Consider the following 16,793-nt stretch of genomic DNA (forward strand, 5'->3'; position numbering starts at 1 on the left):
TCATAATTAACTTTAAATTGGTTAAAAGTTTTATTGTGTATAGGACAAAATTGGCAACTGGCCATTTTTTTTGAAAAAGCTCTGGTTTTTAGATGTAAATGGTGGCACTAGATCAGAGCGTCATATCTATAAAACCACAACTGTTCAATTTCTTATCAAGACCTCAGTGCGGTCATCACTAGGTTTCTAAAATATTGGTTTCATTGTCAGATGTCAATTTTTAGCCCCTTTGAGAGTCACTTGTGGTTCAGTGCTGCTGAAGTATGACTTCTGTAGGCCTAGTTACTGTGTAATTCACTACAGCGCGTCACTGTTCACGAAAGTGATGATTTTTAACACATTTAAACAAAATATGGGAGCATAACTGTTACTTATTTGATTGTGGTGAGCTGTGAAACACGATAATACTGGAGAAAATACCATGGAGAATCAAATACTGAATTTTTATGAGAACCAGTCAGTTTTACAGTTTGCTTTAGTTACAAAGAATTTCTTCACTATATGACAGTATGAACTTGACTGACAGGCAGCACAGAGAAATAAATGAGCACCAAAACCACTGAAACTATGACCGTGATGCCCAAACTATATACCGTAAATATTTAAAATAATAATCCCCCAGATGTCTATATCCTTGATAAGGTGCAGAATATATCGTAAATATTTAAAATCAGAGTTATGATTGTCTGACAGACTCTTTTTGTAAATATGTATATACTTTGCCCATTGCAGCCACAGGTTCAGTGTTTCTTGCTGCATCATGCACATTTCTTTCTTTGTGCTGGCCTATGTCTGATATAGTGGTTTATGTTGATGACCACGGCCCCTGGGGGCCTCTGGTAGAGTCTTGATCCTGGACCTTTAGTAGACATTCTGCACCTTATCAAGGATATAGACATCTAAACATCAATAATAAAAAGAATATCAATATGTTTAGTAAAATGTATCCCCTTATAAAATGGAGACCAAAGATGAGAATAAAAATGTGGTTTTATGTACATTGTAAAGGAGCAAATAACAGTCAGAGGTTGTTCACCTCAGCCGTGAGCCTGTTTTAGCAAAATCAACAAATGTCACTGATTCAAACCTATTCAAATTCTAATTTAAGCATGTGAGTGTCATTTATTTTATATAATTCATAAAACAAATATTTGATCACTTCCTGAGGGTCCCATTAAACGTGAGCAGCTTGTATTATATCCAGCAGTTCTAAACTGTGGTGTTTAGGGTCAGACTGGCCTGTTGACCACAAATTACAAAAAATACAAAATAACATACTAACAAGCTTAACATTTATGTCCTTTCACAATAGCGATGCATCTATATATGGCAGTATATGCCCTACACTTGTTAAAAAAACAAAACAATTTTAAATCTAATAGGCTGACAGAGTTTTTTCTCTTTCTGGAAGAGAGAAGATCAAAACCATTTGCATTTGTGTGTGGTAAAACTAGAGTTAGCAAGTTATTATATTAGCTTAAGATGACGACTGAAAAGGGGGAAAGAACGAGCATGTCAATATTCACCTGTGACAAAATCAATTCTTATTTATTTAGGGAGAGGATCCATTTCATCATCATGTACTGAAACGTGTACAATGTACAACTAGACCTGAGATTAAGTGGATTGTCATCAAAAGACAAAAATGACTGTTGTGTCATGTCAGATCTTGTTCGTCTCAGTCGTGAGCTTCTTTAGCCATCGACAGATCAACACCAACACTGAAAGACAGACAGACAGTTACACATTCAGACCAAACAGTCTAACAGGATTTTACCCATAATGTGGAAAATGTTCTCAATCAGTATTTACACTGCAATTACATTCATATATTCTATTGAAAGCAATAGAAAATTATTACGCAACATGTCATTTACATACTTGTACATAATTACACAGAATCCATAGAAAAATACAACATTAATTCTGCCTCAAATGTTCATAGAAACAGCTGATGTTGAACAGATTGCACAGATACAAAATCTCTGTCAAATCTAATTGGTGTACTTACCTATAGGAACACAAAGTATCAGCAGTATACGCAGTATCAGTAGGACCTGGTGTAATAAAGATGGATGGCCCAGCCTCACTGTCTTGTTACCATACTGTAACTGGGAAAACAAAGGAGACAACAATGCTAAAAATATTACACATTACACATTTATAATCAGCACGTTGGTCAATTAGCTTGAAACTTAAAATACTTCTAAATACAGAGCTAAACTGTAACTGGGTTCAATCTTGATCCACATTATTCCTGAACAGAATTACAATAAATTGTGTTTCCATGTTGTAGCTTGGGCAGTTTGAATGACAGATTTACCATTAAATGCTGAAATTCAGTATCAGATGTGCTCTGAATTTCACAGACAAAAAACTCTGTCTCATTACTGGTTCCTTTCTCCCGCATGAGGCAGGGGTACTGCTTTTCATCCTGAAGGCCCCACACAAAGAGCTCTTCTTTTGTCATCTCCAGTTTGTCTGCCTTTTTCTGAAATGACACCAGAATCACCTGCTGACCTATGTATTCATGTCTGCTCATTTGATATTAAAAGAAAAAAAAAAAGTGAATATATATACGTATATGCATTACCTGTAAGGTGATGCGCACATTGTTTCCTGTCATTGTGGATGTAAAGCTGATGAACTCAGGGTCTGGGTAGTAGGTGAAGCTTGTGGAACAAACCACAGTCTTATTGGCTACTTTCAGAGAAACAGAGCTGGTAAAAGTTCCCTCAGTGATTCCAGCTGCAGGTGTTTCATATGTTAGCTCCTGCAGCAAATTAAAGAAACATTTTGTTATGATATAACAAAGTATTTTAAGCATGGCATGGGTGTTGTGATAAAGATTTTCTGATGGTAAGCTATGCTCCTGTGAGATAAATTACTATGAAACAACATGACACTGACAATAAAATAAAAACTGCTAATACAGTGCAATAATACAAATGTGATCGGTTTATGAATATAACATGACATTAGATGGTGTAATATGACAAAACGCACAATTAAAAGGCTCAAGTAAGTAAGTAGAAATATAACATAGAACAAATATGTTAACTAATGTTAAATGATAATTGCAATATGATTACGTGGAATCCTCATTCTTTAACATTTTAATTTAATATGTGTTGTAATGTGACGATGCGCAGTAATGCAGCTTGATATTGATATAATTCATGTTACATAATCACAAGCTTGAACACAGACCTGAAAGATGCTGTTTCTGGGATATCTGACTTCCTGTGGGGTGTGGCTGTGTATGACCCCTTCCACAAACTCCAGGTGGGATCCGGTCAGTGTGATATTCCTCTTCCCACTGCAGGACACAGAGCAGCAGACAATCAGAGAACAAGAAATTACAGATTGGACACCAGAGAAAGCATTTTCTTAAGATGTCACATTTCTGAATTCCACTTGTGGATTTTATATAGGGCTTATGTATAAAAATTCTTAGATTAGTCTATTACCATCTACTTTCACTCTTTCTACATTGTACAACTATTTGTATGTGTGTCTGTGAGGTAAAAAAAACTCCTAAATCCAGTGGGTCAGCATCTGAGCAAAATAAACATAAAAATAGCAAACTCAATACAGTTCTTTTCACAGGTATTTGCATACTATAATAAATGTAGTCTGATAACTTAAATTTTAAAAAATACTTGCGGGATAAAAGTATATGAAAAACAAAAAACAAATGTAATCATGCTGCTCAGTTTTATTGTTACTATTAATTTTTTTTTCTTTCAATGGCAACAATATGTCATTCTTGATGTGCACTAACTGTCATTCAAAAACATTCACCAAAGTATTTTATCCTAATTCTTTTCTAAAAGGGTGTGTAAAAAACAACAAGGAAACAAAGATTAGGATTTTCCATCCACCCATAGTAGCAGAGAATTAGAAATACAATAAAATACAGAATAAGTCTCATACTCTCTGTTGTCATTTACACATGGTACATGAGCATGAACACATGTCCAAAGCTGGCTCCTCTATAGTACTGAGTAGCATGTGGCAACTACCCTGGGACTTGCAGTGTGGGACCAACAGAGTGAGACAAAAACCTGCAGATTCTTGAAACTGCTGTAATGTTCACTGCAGTATATGATATGATTATACCGAACACAAAATCTCTGAAAATGTAAAAAACAGCAGCTCGTTTAAGAACTTTAACGAAGTTTAGTTAACATATAGAAATTATAAGGAATTCTTCAAAAACCTTAGAACATTACTATTCATCAATTATTTTAATATTTGAAATGTTAAGAAGACACAAAGCATCATGTTACTATTGTCACTAGTCACTATTTCCTTTCTCCTCTTTAGTAATACACAATAATGATAAACTAGGATGTTCCTCCTTTATATACATAAAAGTCAAACACATCTTAACCTTCATTCTTCCTTCTGAGGCCAGAAATAGCAGTTGTTGTAGCTAAAAAAGGAAGTGGTCATGAGCCACTATGAGTGTTCTAGATTAACTGCCGAGAAGAAGTAAAAGTATCACATCATACGTCCAGTTTAAATAAGTTACAATAACTTCATGTACATAATGCATATTTTACTTTTAATTTGTTTTTGACTCTCTAAAGAACACTACACTCTTTTGCTAACAGAATCATTGAAGCTCCTCCCTTTGCACTGAACCTGTTACATGTTTTGCACCTAAAACACCAAGAATAAATATCAACTTAGTTACTTTCACCAAAATGCTAAATTCAAAGACACTTTTCTTCGTCTCATGGTACATCAGCAGTCTTTGATGTTCAGTAAATGAGAAATTGGATTTAGAGAAACAGACCAGACATACCTGGACCAGGTGCTGCTTGGTTCAAGTTTTGTGCAGGATGGTGATGAATTGTAGGTGATTTTACTGTTGCCATGACAACTGTCATCTGGGAGGAGAACACAAACTTTGACTAGGCTTTTGATATTTGAACTGGGGATGTGGAATGTCAGACTCACACCTGTATTGTTCCACACAGGAGACCTGACAGAGGATGGCAAAGAGAAAGAGAAACGTCTTAACCTCACAGACTTTTTATGGAGGTAAGTTGGTATGTGACATCATACAGCAACAATACTTTATAAGGCAATACCTCACATCTCAACTTTAATTCTTTCATAAACCTAAAAACTCAGAGCTCACAAATCAGCAGCTGCTTCCCTGACAGTAAATGTTTCTGCTGTGTGGAGCCAGAAGATGGTAAATCAAGCCGTACAACCACACTGAAGTCTGTGTGTGAGCATGTGTAAACCACAGTCTCTTTTTATTAGAGGTGAGACACAGATTACGTCTTCAGAGCATAAAACTATTACACATTATTACCTTTATAAATATTAAATGAAATATTAATATCCTTAAACTTTGAAATGTGTTAGTTCTGAAATATTGGTGGCATTTCCCAATCAGTGCTCTTTTTCATATTTAATGTAATACAGACTCACTCCTGTGGAGAACAGGTCTTGTCCATCTGGATCCTCACTCTGGTCACATTACTGAGATTGTGACCTGATAAAACTGCGTGGTTCCTGCCATAGACAGACACAACACTGGGAGAGATGGAAAAGATCTCTGGCCTCTGACAGTGAAACACAAAAAAATATTTTACTACAAAACTTTCTACTAAAGGTATGAATGCAGTGTGTCAGGAATAGAGGGTTAATGTTCAGACTCACAGAAACGTTCATCTCTGACTCAATCGTTTGACAAACACCAGCCTTTAGGAGGAAAAAGTAGAGTTTCAGCAATTTTCCATGATATTTACTGTTCTGTCAGAGTCAGCAGATGGAAAAAAAGTATGTTCTAATGCGTATAATATTGTTTTAAGTTTTTGTTTATTGTGTGCAGAAAAAAAATGAGACATTTAAATAATTAGCTTGGCCATATCTCAATTGATAAACTTACCTTGATTTTTTAAAATAAAACAAACTTACAAACCTTGAAATAAGAAATTTCAGGGGGGGGATCTATGGGTAGTTAAAAAGGGCCTGTGACTGGACAATGTGTGTAGATTACATAAGATATAATTCATGCATAATGAGCCTACATTTCTCACTCCTTCATTTGCCCAGGAACAACCACTGTTACTCCATCCACATCCAGAATTGATACAGCGTTGACACCTGAAGACAAAACAAATATCACATACTGGTGCTGAGATCATCACCATTACAACACTAGAAATGTGGATCACAGTGACCTGACAATACAAAGACCAAAACAATTTTATCACCAGAACATCACAACATTCTGGTTATAAAGCAAACCCTCTGTTACTTTTCAGGAATAAAAGGTTTTCTTCCAAAAAGTTAATTTTCTACTATTTAAAGTAGAGACACTGTTACTGTTAACAATTAACATTGTGACTATGACAGCAGGTGATTTCTTTAACATTTTAATGGACTCACAAGACAGAGCTTGGAGAGCCCGTGATGTCAGAGCATATGGTTATCTTCAGTTTCTCTGTTAGGTTCACCTTCCATAGTCTAATCTCGATTGTGACATGCAGACCTGTTAAAAAAATGTCAGAGTATTTCTCAGAGTTTTCAGTAGTACATGTTTTTATGCTCCATCACAATATGAGAGATGACACAGATTTGCCAACTGGTAAAGAAACTTTCATCAGTCTCTCTCAGTGTTTTCTCTGTTCTGGCCAAAGTTGTAAATAAAACCACTGATTTATTGCAGTACTCACTGGCCACTTTATTAAGTACACCTTGATAGTACCAGATTAGACCCCCTTTTGCCTTCAGAACTGGCTTAATTTTTTGTGGCACAGATTCTACTGGAGTACTGGAAACATTTCTTAGAGATTTGGTCCAAATAGACATGATAGCATCACATAGTCACATATAGACAAAGAGACATCCATGATGTAAATCTCCTGTTCTACTAAGAATCTCTATTGGATTGAGGTCTGGTGACAGTGTAGGACATCTGACTACATTCAAAGTCAATGTGATGTAAATAAAAACACTTTGAGATGATTTTTAGGGTTGGGAAATTGTACATTATCCTTCTGGATAATGTAGCCATAAGAAGATGGGTACATTGTGGATATGAAAGGATGACACGGTCAGTAATAACACTCAGGTAGGTTGTGGCATTTAATCATTGCTCAATTGTTACTAAATATCCTGTGGTGTAAAAATATCCCACATCACTAAACCACCAGCAGACGATAAAGGCAGGATGGACCTGTGCTTTCATGTTGTTTATAGCAAATGATATTTTCAAATGATATATTCAAATCTTATATATTCAAATCTTTGCCCTCTAAGATTAAACATTTGTTTAAATGAGCAGTTAAATATGTTTACTTGATTAAGTGGCTGGTGAGTTATTTGACTGAAATTTAACTCACTGGATTATTACATTTATCAAATGTCACTGACCTTCAGCAGGAAGCGTGCCATTTCTGAGAATGCAGGTGCATTGTGGGAACTGTGGCGGAATCCCACTCCTGCTACAGAGCTTAGTGGAAGGTCCAGAGAACTGACAAGCAAACTTAGAAGGCACCTGACTAACAGTCAGGTGTGTCTGGATGTTAAGTTTGATCTAAGAAATGTGAAGATGTGAGTTTTTAAATGCGAAATAACTGACAGACAGAACGGGTTCTGGTTTAATTAAATAAATGTCAGAGTATTAATCATGAAGTTTTTAGTAGTAAATCGTTTTGTTATGTCATAATGTCAACCATGAGATGACATTGATTTGTAAACTGGTGAATAATTTTTCACCTATTCTGAGTCTTTCAGTATTTTTTTCTGTTTTTACAAAGATGTCCAAAGTAAATTAACAAGCAGACATGTTTTGTTGCAGTACTGAATAAATAAGACAGTCATCTGATTGACAGGTAGGTCATTTACTGGTTAGTATATAACATGTACCGGGCCAGTGGAGTTCTTTACGAGTTGGTAGGAAACCATTTTCGGTTGGAAAGTATCAGGAATAGAAACCCAGTCTGAGTCTTTGCAGTCATCTTCAAATGTACAACTACAAAAAAAAAAAGTTATGACCAATATTCTATTTGGTTGTCAACTGCAGATGATGCAGATTGTGTAGATCACATTTCCCTGACCTCTGATTAGAGTTGCACCAGACACACTGTGGATCCTGTGCAGACCAACACTGCTCCACAGTTGTGTACGTGCTGCACTTTGATACACGTACTCGCTTCATCTAGAACAAACAACACTTAGCAACACTCGCAGCACATATATAAATAACACTGTATAAACCAAAGTGACATATGATACATGCAGCCTACAATGCACCTACCTGGTTTCCAAAAGCCACATACACATGTTTACGATCCACTTGATCCAGGTGGATTTTGGGAAACATCTGCTGGTCATCGGCTGCAGTGTAGAGCACTTTGGGACATGTGGTGTGATAGTTTTTGTCCACAGCAAGCTGACAACAAGAATGTAGCTTTGTTATATTACTGACAGACTGAGCTGCTATTTCAGTAAATATTTAAACTTAGTGGCTTTAGTGACTTTTTTGTAAAGTTAGAAACAATCTAGCTCACTACAGTCATGTATTTATAGCCAAGGCATTTAGTTCTATAGTTTCAAGAGGTCTTGAACGTAAATGCAGCATGAAGGAGCCTATTTTGTCTAGAAGAGAGTTTGAAAGTGTTCTCAGATTTTTTTATAGTCTTTAAAAATTAAGTGAGTGTGTATAAGAAGGGTCTGCAGAATATTAGTTATTTTTTGTCTGGAAAGAAGACAGAGGATGATAGATAAATAGAAACATTACAGTGGAAAACTTGAGAGGATGTTGGTTATTCACACCCAAGCATAGTGCAAGACTGTGCAATAACTTCAGGAAAGAAAATAAAGAAATGAAACATTTTTAAACAAAGCAAATTTACATAACCAATCCACTGTAAAGTTGGACAGAATAAATACAGCATTGAAGATCATCTCCAATAAAGAAGCCCCGATCAGCCACAACATTAACAATGATGGTTTTAATAATGTCATGAGGACAAGGCCACTGAGCATTTTGCAGCTACTCAGCTGAATGTGATGTGGAGAGGTGCTACAAGTACACAAACTCAGGCCTAAAGAAATGACCCACTACAAGTACCATTTCAGATATTTTACTCAAGTTAAAATACTAAGCACATTACTTTGTACTTAAAATACAAATGTAAAAGTGTGTTTCCCACTAAAAAAAACGACGTATAACAACACTAATTAAGGTAAATATGGAAAACATTGTACAGTAGTTACAAACAGTTAAATATCACTGTTAGTAGTTGTCCCCAGTGGTTCGATTCCCGGCCGAAGTTTCTAGTGGGCAAGACACTGAAATCCTAAAAGCCCATTCCCATCCCCAGCTGTGCAGTGCCGGGCCAAGCCCGGTAAACATTGGGGAGGGTTGTTTCAGGAAGGGCATCCAGCATAAAAACTGTGCCAAATCAACATGTGGACAATGATCCGCTGTGGTGACACTGAACTCAGGTGATAAACCGAAAGGGAGGTGGTTGACCAATAATGATACATCAGTATATTTTAAAATATTTTTATAAAAAATTATATTAATTGATAATGATAAAAGCTACACATCACTTTTTATACAAACCTTTATGAGCTGCCCATCTCCTGTCCCAATGAAGAAAACCATCCAGGCCTTCTGTCTCACTGTCAGGACTGAGGTCATCTGCTTCTGTCTGAAGAGAACTGCCTTTGGTTTCAGGGTCTTTGACTAAGAAACACAAACCAAAGCATTAATTACACGGACATCAGATGTGGGTCTAACAGGTATTTTTCCATCCTTGAAGATCAGCTCTATGATGTATTCAGGTACTTGATATAGAAATAGTTTATCACTATCAAGTTAATGAGGTTCTAATGGTAGATCATCAAGTTGAGTTAAACCAAGCAACTTTATTCTTTACTGGTTTGTCATTTTGTCCTGGCTTTAAATATAAAGTTATGTAAGTATAATAATATGGGTCAATATCACTGTAGGGTGCCTTTTGGTGTCCTGAACATAAATAACTCATTTGCCATGATAACTTAACATACAAATTACCATAAAAGGGTGTGTTTTTTTTTATTCATATAAGAAGCATTACTTGGCTCTTTAGATACATTTTCAAGATATTTTTTTGTTTTGTATAAGAGGATATATGTTATTTTGCTATGTCCCAGGCACTGCTCATTAAATTTGAATGAGAATAAAATACTCAAATCATAAAAAAAAATCATTTCCTATTAATATTTTGTTAAATAAGATATTACTCAAATTGAGTGTATGGATCATTTTGTAATAAAAATATTTTTATTTAATAAAAAAAGAACAGTTTGTCCATGTCCCTTGAATGGTTGTCCACCCTGCCTTATTGCTGAATCTGCAAAGGGGCAGAAAATCAGAACAACAGATTTTTTTATCTCTTCAGTGGCGGGAATTTCTACTGCTGAGGTGAATAAGCTGCTGACTTTCCAAATGACAAATTTTATTCATATGAGTTTGCTTACTTGGTTTGCCAAAGCTTGTCCACCCTGCCGGCATAAAATATACCGGAAGTGAGTAAAATAGAATATTTTCAAAATATGTAAGTTTAAATATACCAAATTCTCTTCAACAACCAGACTAACTATTTAGCTAATCACAGTTTGTTGTAAGATAATATGCTAATTGAAGCTCAAAATGTCCCCCTGTCGTTGTTCCAAATGTCCACCCTGCCGGCCCCTAAGACTCGATACGGTGGACATAGCATTTATTTGTAGTTAATATTGTAATTTATAGAAATGTTAGATTACATTTTATAGAAAACATCTGCTGTAGATAATGTTTTGTAATTCAAAAAGGTACCAGAGGATGAAGAGATAAGAACCATCATTGTCTCCTCACTCAAAAGTCAGGGAATTGGTAAGAGGCCAAAAAGTTGGGTCACCCATTACGAGAGCCCTGCTATTTCACACCACACTGGTTGAGAACATCAGGCAAAAATACAGAAACGCAAAAACTGAGAGAGAAAGAAAACTGATTGCCAGGGTGACCTCTGGAAGTATTTTAAAGAAGTACAAACTCCAGAAGTACACACAAATGGCATTTGGCTACTCCAAAAAAAAAAAAAGAAATGCAACCCTCAGTGTGGATCTTTGTAAAACCGTGAAGGGAAATGAAAGTAGTGCAGCTCTGGAAATTGAGAGGAAAGTTAGGTCTTTTTATCTCCGTGATGAAGTCAGCCGTATGACACCAGGTTTTTTTTAACTCCCTCCCTGTTTCATCTCAACCAGAGAAGTCGTTCTATATGTTTGGTTATATCAATGTGATTGAGAATTACATTTTTTTATTTGTTTTCTTAAGTTGAATAAATGTTTCATTGCCATATTTTGTCATGCTATTTGTGTTCTGCTTTATGTTTTCCACCCCGTCGTGTGCTTGTCCACCCTGTCATCTTGGTATTTTAAAATATTATTTAAAATAATAATTCAATCATACCTATTTAATCCAGTGTGTTCAATAGCTAGGTGTAGGGGCAATAACATGCAAACAAAAAACTGCGTCCAAATACAATTTTTTTTCTCCAAATAAGAAAATACATGTGCAAATTATGAGTTTCTTTAAAAACACATGTTTTACGTAAAATCTTTTATGCATTTATAATTTAAAAGCAAACAAATAACCCTGGAAAGGGACATCATACTTTTCAGAAATTATCATTTGCATCTTAATATTGCAATGAAAATTTATTTAACATATACATATATACACATACATACATACATATATATATATATATATATATATACATATATATATACATATATACATATATACACATATATATATATATACATATATACACATACATATATACATATATACACATATATATATATACATATATACATATATACACATATATATACACATATATATATACACACACACATATATATATATATACACACACACACACATATATATATATATATATATATACACACACATATATATATATATATATATATATATATATATATATATATATATATATATATATATATATATATATATATATATATATATATATATATATATATATATATATATATATATATATATATATATCTCTCTATCTATCTATCTATCTATCTATCCATGACAGGATGGACATATTGTATGTTTATGCTCTGAAAAATGGCCCAAAATTATAAAAAAAAATGTGTGGGAGCTCAGATAATATATTTCTTATATACTTGAGTGTCCACTATTTATGACATAACATAAAGTGAAGCGTAAATTAAAATCCAAATATTTGAGTATTGTGAGGGTTGAAAGGCACTCTCTGGTGATATTGACCCATATAAAGTTCATTAAGTGAGGCTAGAGTAAACTGAACAAGTTTAAAATATGTATTCATGAATGATAAACACATGCCTGAGTATTTATGAAGAACTATTTTCTGAAAAACTAAAATCTGCAGTAACTAAAAGTGGAATTTTATCATATTTGTAGAATATGGATTATAGCAATGTCTTTTTCATTTCATTAATTTTTTTTTTCCATCCTAATTTTTTAATGGTGGTAAATCTTTGCGACATTTAACACATTGAATCTCAACATTTAACATTGTGACTATGACAACAGACAATAATGAAGTGATCTGGTTCAACTTGCATTGACGACAAAATGTGACCCTAGTGGAACAGTTTCTCTAAGAACATATAAAAAACATAGGCTAAAAGAACAAAGATGAAAAAATGAATATAATAAAAATAATTAAAAAACACCGTCGCTAGTCGGCAGAAGTCTGTCTCGGTCCCTCCGGTGAGATCTGGGCTGATGTCAAACACCACCAGCTCGGTGTTGGTTTGTCCTCCGTCCACGGTGAACACTCCGCTCCAGAGCCCCGGAGATCCTCCCGGGATCACCGAGGAGGACAGGAGTCTGCTGCCTTCACCATCAGAGACACGGAGGACCACAGACCGCTGCGACTTGAAAGTGTCCTTTTTGTTTGTTTTGCCTTCCAGCCAACTGAGACGGACTGTGTTTTTAGGACCTGACGGCAGGTTGGAAAGCAGATATATGATGGAATTTATCTGAAATCCGTCCACAAACTCCACATTACCTTTGCACTCGGTCATCGGCGTTGCTTGCCCGTCAATGACAGAAAATATTTCTCCGCTCTGTTTGTCATTTGTATTGTGAAGGTTCACAGCGTTGTAACCAGGGCCGCACTTTGCGGAATCGCCTTCATATTTCTGTATCGCACTCAGAATATAAGTCTCGGGTCTAGTCTTCAGCTTCACCAAGAATGCGACGGACGAGCTATTGTGATTGTGTGGTCCCACCTGCACGTTTTCACTGTAGATCAGTTTAGAGATGTTCGTCAGGTCCAGAACCTCACAGTAACCACATACATTGTCAGTTACACCGCAGCTGATCAGAGTGTGATTCTCAACAAATGGCAACAATATGTTGATGCTGAAAGTTCCGTTCCACTTCTCCCCCTCAGAAACCCGGTAAAAGTGCGCTGCCTCGCTGTCGTCCTTAACCCTTCCCCTCAGGGTCAGAATCTGGACCAGAGTCAGGTCGTGGCTCAGCTGGTACAGTTTCTCCTCTGTAGCAACGTAAACCGTGTCGTTGGCCACGGCGAAGCGGCGGATACCTCCATCAAAAATAAAACCTCGGTCCTCGTCTAGACACCGACCCGGTTCTCCCCAGAGAATAAAAAGCAGACCAGTTAACAGGATCATTTTCTAGAAGCGGTGGAACCGTTAACTGGGAAACACCGACACCCTGACGTCCTGCATGACACCCTGCTCTCCGACACAGTGTCACTGGAGCCGTGCGTAAAAGCGCAGAGCGAATATATTCAAAGAGGAGTGGGAGGGAGCGCGGCCAGCGAAACCGAAAAACAACAGGCAACGTTATCATCTCCGAGGAACTTTTACTCATAATGTCTTCACTGCGATGCATTTGTGCCACGTTTTTTCAAATAAAGTCTTTAAAGTCTTGATCTAACCACAGAACGAGTAAATGCAGTGATGTATATGCGCGAAGATGAAAAAAAGAATAGAGAGCGTTTGATAAATCCGCTTTTCCTGTTGTTGATGATGATTCTGTAAGTTTACTATATAACGAACAAGCAGACAATAAATCTACTGAACCCAACAAACAACCAATATCCAATAACAGCAGGCTACTAAAGCGAGGATAACATCTAGCGTCAGTTTCAAGAAGCTATTTTAATCGTTCACACAAAAGACAGAACTGCACTTTGTAATAATGTTGAATCCGTTCAACACCTCACATGGTGATAACCGCCTCAATAAGAACCAAAAGCCGTGGTGCAGGAGGAAGGACATTTTTTAAGAGTCTCAGTAAAACAAAAAAATGGCCTGTTTATCAAAGCGAATCAATATTTCCCAATATCAGACTATTGGAACATGTATGTAATTTCCAAACTCATAACCGACATATTAAACTCACATTTTACCGTGTCCATGTTTACAAGTGATGTTTAGTGACTGCGTGACACAAAATATCTAAAATTAAAAAAAGATCGTTTTGGAGCTTTTGCACACAAATGATCATAAACCAGACAAACTAACTTTCTCACCAGCATTGACCCAGAAGAAGGATACATGTGGAAAGTATTTAGGTTTAGTGAGAGGTTCTCATTTTTTATTTTTGCGTGTTTCTGCTCAGACATTTCTCATAACCTCTCAGTCTAATCCTGCACAAAGTATAATTCTAGTTTCATTGTTTTATTTCAACACAGTTTAACGCGGTTTTACAGACTTTTTCTTGTTCTGAAATTAACGCAATGCTAAAGGCCGAAAAGCTCGTGCTAGTTCGTAGCACAAAGGTTCGCAGTGCAGAAATAGAAATGACTTCTTCCTCTGGTTGAACTAAACTGTTTGAATTCTAAATTGTTGGAAATAAAAAACGGTTTGTGTTAAACGGACTTCAACAACATTTTTCACAATTTACCTGCTTTCACGGCGGGAGAAATGAAGTTGTAGAGTTCCGTTTCCGGTTACTATTTTATTAATTCAGCTAATGAGATTCAGGTGTTTGTTGGCGCCGAGCTGACGTCTGATCACGTGACGCAGTTTGTAATTTCTCTGGACGTTAGCTACACGCGCATGAGTGACATCATATAAACTGTTATTCAAGTGATTCATTTTTTTAACTTTTCATGGCTCATTATGTGATTTGCCTGAGCAATAGAATGTAGTAGAAGCACCGCTTCCTTTCTTCAGAAATACTTAATACATTTAGTATTTAAGTACTGCACTAAAGTATCGTACGTGACTAAATAGATTTTGTTAAACTTTCACCATTGCTGGTTTATTTAAATTCTGACCTTAAATGTGTTATATTGTCAAATCATCTATGTGTGAAAGACAGAGAGAGTGAGAGTGTGAGAGTGAAAGTGAGAGAGAGAGAGAGAGTGTGTGAGAGAGAGAGAGAGAGAGAGTGTGAGAGAGAGAGAGAGAGAGAGAGAGAGAGTGTGTGTGTTCTGGGACTCATGCATAAAGTGGATCAGTACTTCTATAACCACTGGTCGCCTATAGACTCTAAGTCTACATGTGTAGTTGCTCATTATTCAGTTGTTTTTAGTGAACTATAGTCCAGCGAAGCCTGAACAGCAGGTCCTGTGTTACTCTGGGGCTTATTTTTCTAGTTGCTCTGCAGGATGTGTAAATGTGTGTAAACTGCACACAAAATGTAATGTTAATAAAACACTCACCAATCTGCTGAGCAGCCCCTCTGTAATCTACTGCTGGGAGAATTATTATTGAGACTGTCATGCTGTTAGTCCGTGTCCTGCAGAGAATAGGTGCACACTTGTTATCACACACCAATTCTATTAGTTTTACCATCTAGCTGGCAGAACAGAGTTGCTGTTGATTATTTGTGTGGTTAAATGTACCAGATACATCTTCTAAAAACCATTGTCAGTGTGACACTTACCCTTCACGTGTGCTCCACTCCACCAATCAACAGGTCCTGACGACCAAACAGGAAGTTGGGGGTTTGAAAGGCTTTTATACCAGGGGGGAATTTAGACTGTAATATCCTGGGGTGAAATAGAGGGGAGTTTTGTGATTTAATGAGAAAAAGTTTTAAAAGTCCCCTAATAACATTTATTGTATAGCCTTCCCAGTTTATATTGTTTCTATAGAAAATAACTAATAGATTGTCTTAACTGATTGTATGGATTAGTAGGGGTTTGTCTTTGAAGGAAGTTTATTTTGTTGTTGTTTTATATTTTTGAATACAATTTTTCACACATCCACAAAACCAGTTTGAGATGCTGTTTTTGAGTTCACTGTAAATAAATCTCACACTGAGTGAAGTAAAATCCTGCCTCGCTGCATGTGTGTCCTCCACCACTTGGCCAAACCTTACACACACACTATCTGGGGGTTTGAATTTTGGATTATCTGTGTTTTTTTTCATATTTTTTCTAGTGCAATTTCACTATGTAAGTGTTTTTTGTACTTGTTTCAAATGCCTGTGGGGTCAAATGTCAAATTTGACATCTCAAAAAAAAAATTTACCTGCTAATGCAAAGTTTTCAGACTTATAATACAAACTTCCACTGGTGTAACAGACTTAAATATGACTGATGTGGGTATCTCAGTATCAAAGTCAAATTATTTTTTCCAGTCATTTTATGTCTTTCAACTTTAAACAAGAAATATAACCAGTAACTACAGAGGTTCTGGCCCATGGACCCCCTGACCCCTCAGGCTCCTCTGCCTGTGCCCACTGGGCTCATTCAGTGAGCCGTCAATGAGTAGAA

General features: G+C 36.2%; 1 protein-coding gene across 2 annotated transcripts; it reads right to left on the reverse strand.

The window, feature by feature from the left end:
* Positions 1–482: 482 nt before the first annotated feature.
* Positions 483–13,855, reverse strand: LOC137106853 (plexin-C1-like). Of its 2 annotated transcripts, XM_067490833.1 has the most exons (17): positions 12,766–13,854; positions 9,602–9,724; positions 8,288–8,422; positions 8,088–8,188; positions 7,897–8,002; positions 7,402–7,564; positions 6,415–6,517; positions 6,054–6,129; positions 5,683–5,724; positions 5,452–5,585; positions 4,971–4,993; positions 4,814–4,898; positions 3,211–3,319; positions 2,594–2,773; positions 2,324–2,491; positions 2,012–2,111; positions 483–1,721 (listed from the first exon to the last, which is right to left on the reverse strand). In XM_067490833.1, exons 1-17 carry the CDS (start codon positions 13,729–13,731, stop codon positions 1,663–1,665), a joined length of 2,673 nt encoding a protein of 890 aa, XP_067346934.1. In that variant the 5' UTR covers positions 13,732–13,854; the 3' UTR covers positions 483–1,662. The 2 variants fall into 2 exon arrangements, with proteins under 2 accessions (XP_067346934.1, XP_067346933.1); XM_067490832.1 differs by having other exon boundaries at positions 4,814–4,993; positions 12,766–13,855.
* Positions 13,856–16,793: the final 2,938 nt, after the last annotated feature.

This window comes from Channa argus, chromosome 21, assembly GCF_033026475.1.
Source record: "Channa argus isolate prfri chromosome 21, Channa argus male v1.0, whole genome shotgun sequence".
NCBI lineage: Eukaryota > Metazoa > Chordata > Actinopteri > Anabantiformes > Channidae > Channa > Channa argus.

Bases quoted from the DNA above. Each gene is read 5' to 3' on its own strand.
- LOC137106853 (XM_067490832.1), bottom strand. From the start codon at position 13,731: ATGATCCTGTTAACTGGTCTGCTTTTTATTCTCTGGGGAGAACCGGGT. The intron at 5,725-6,053 runs GTAGGCTCATTA...TTCCTCCTAAAG, and splicing joins CAAATGAAGGAGTGAGAAAT to GCTGGTGTTTGTCAAACGAT. The intron at 3,320-4,813 runs GTATGTCTGGTC...TGTGTCCTGCAG, and splicing joins CCAAGCAGCACCTGGTCCAG to TGGGAAGAGGAATATCACAC.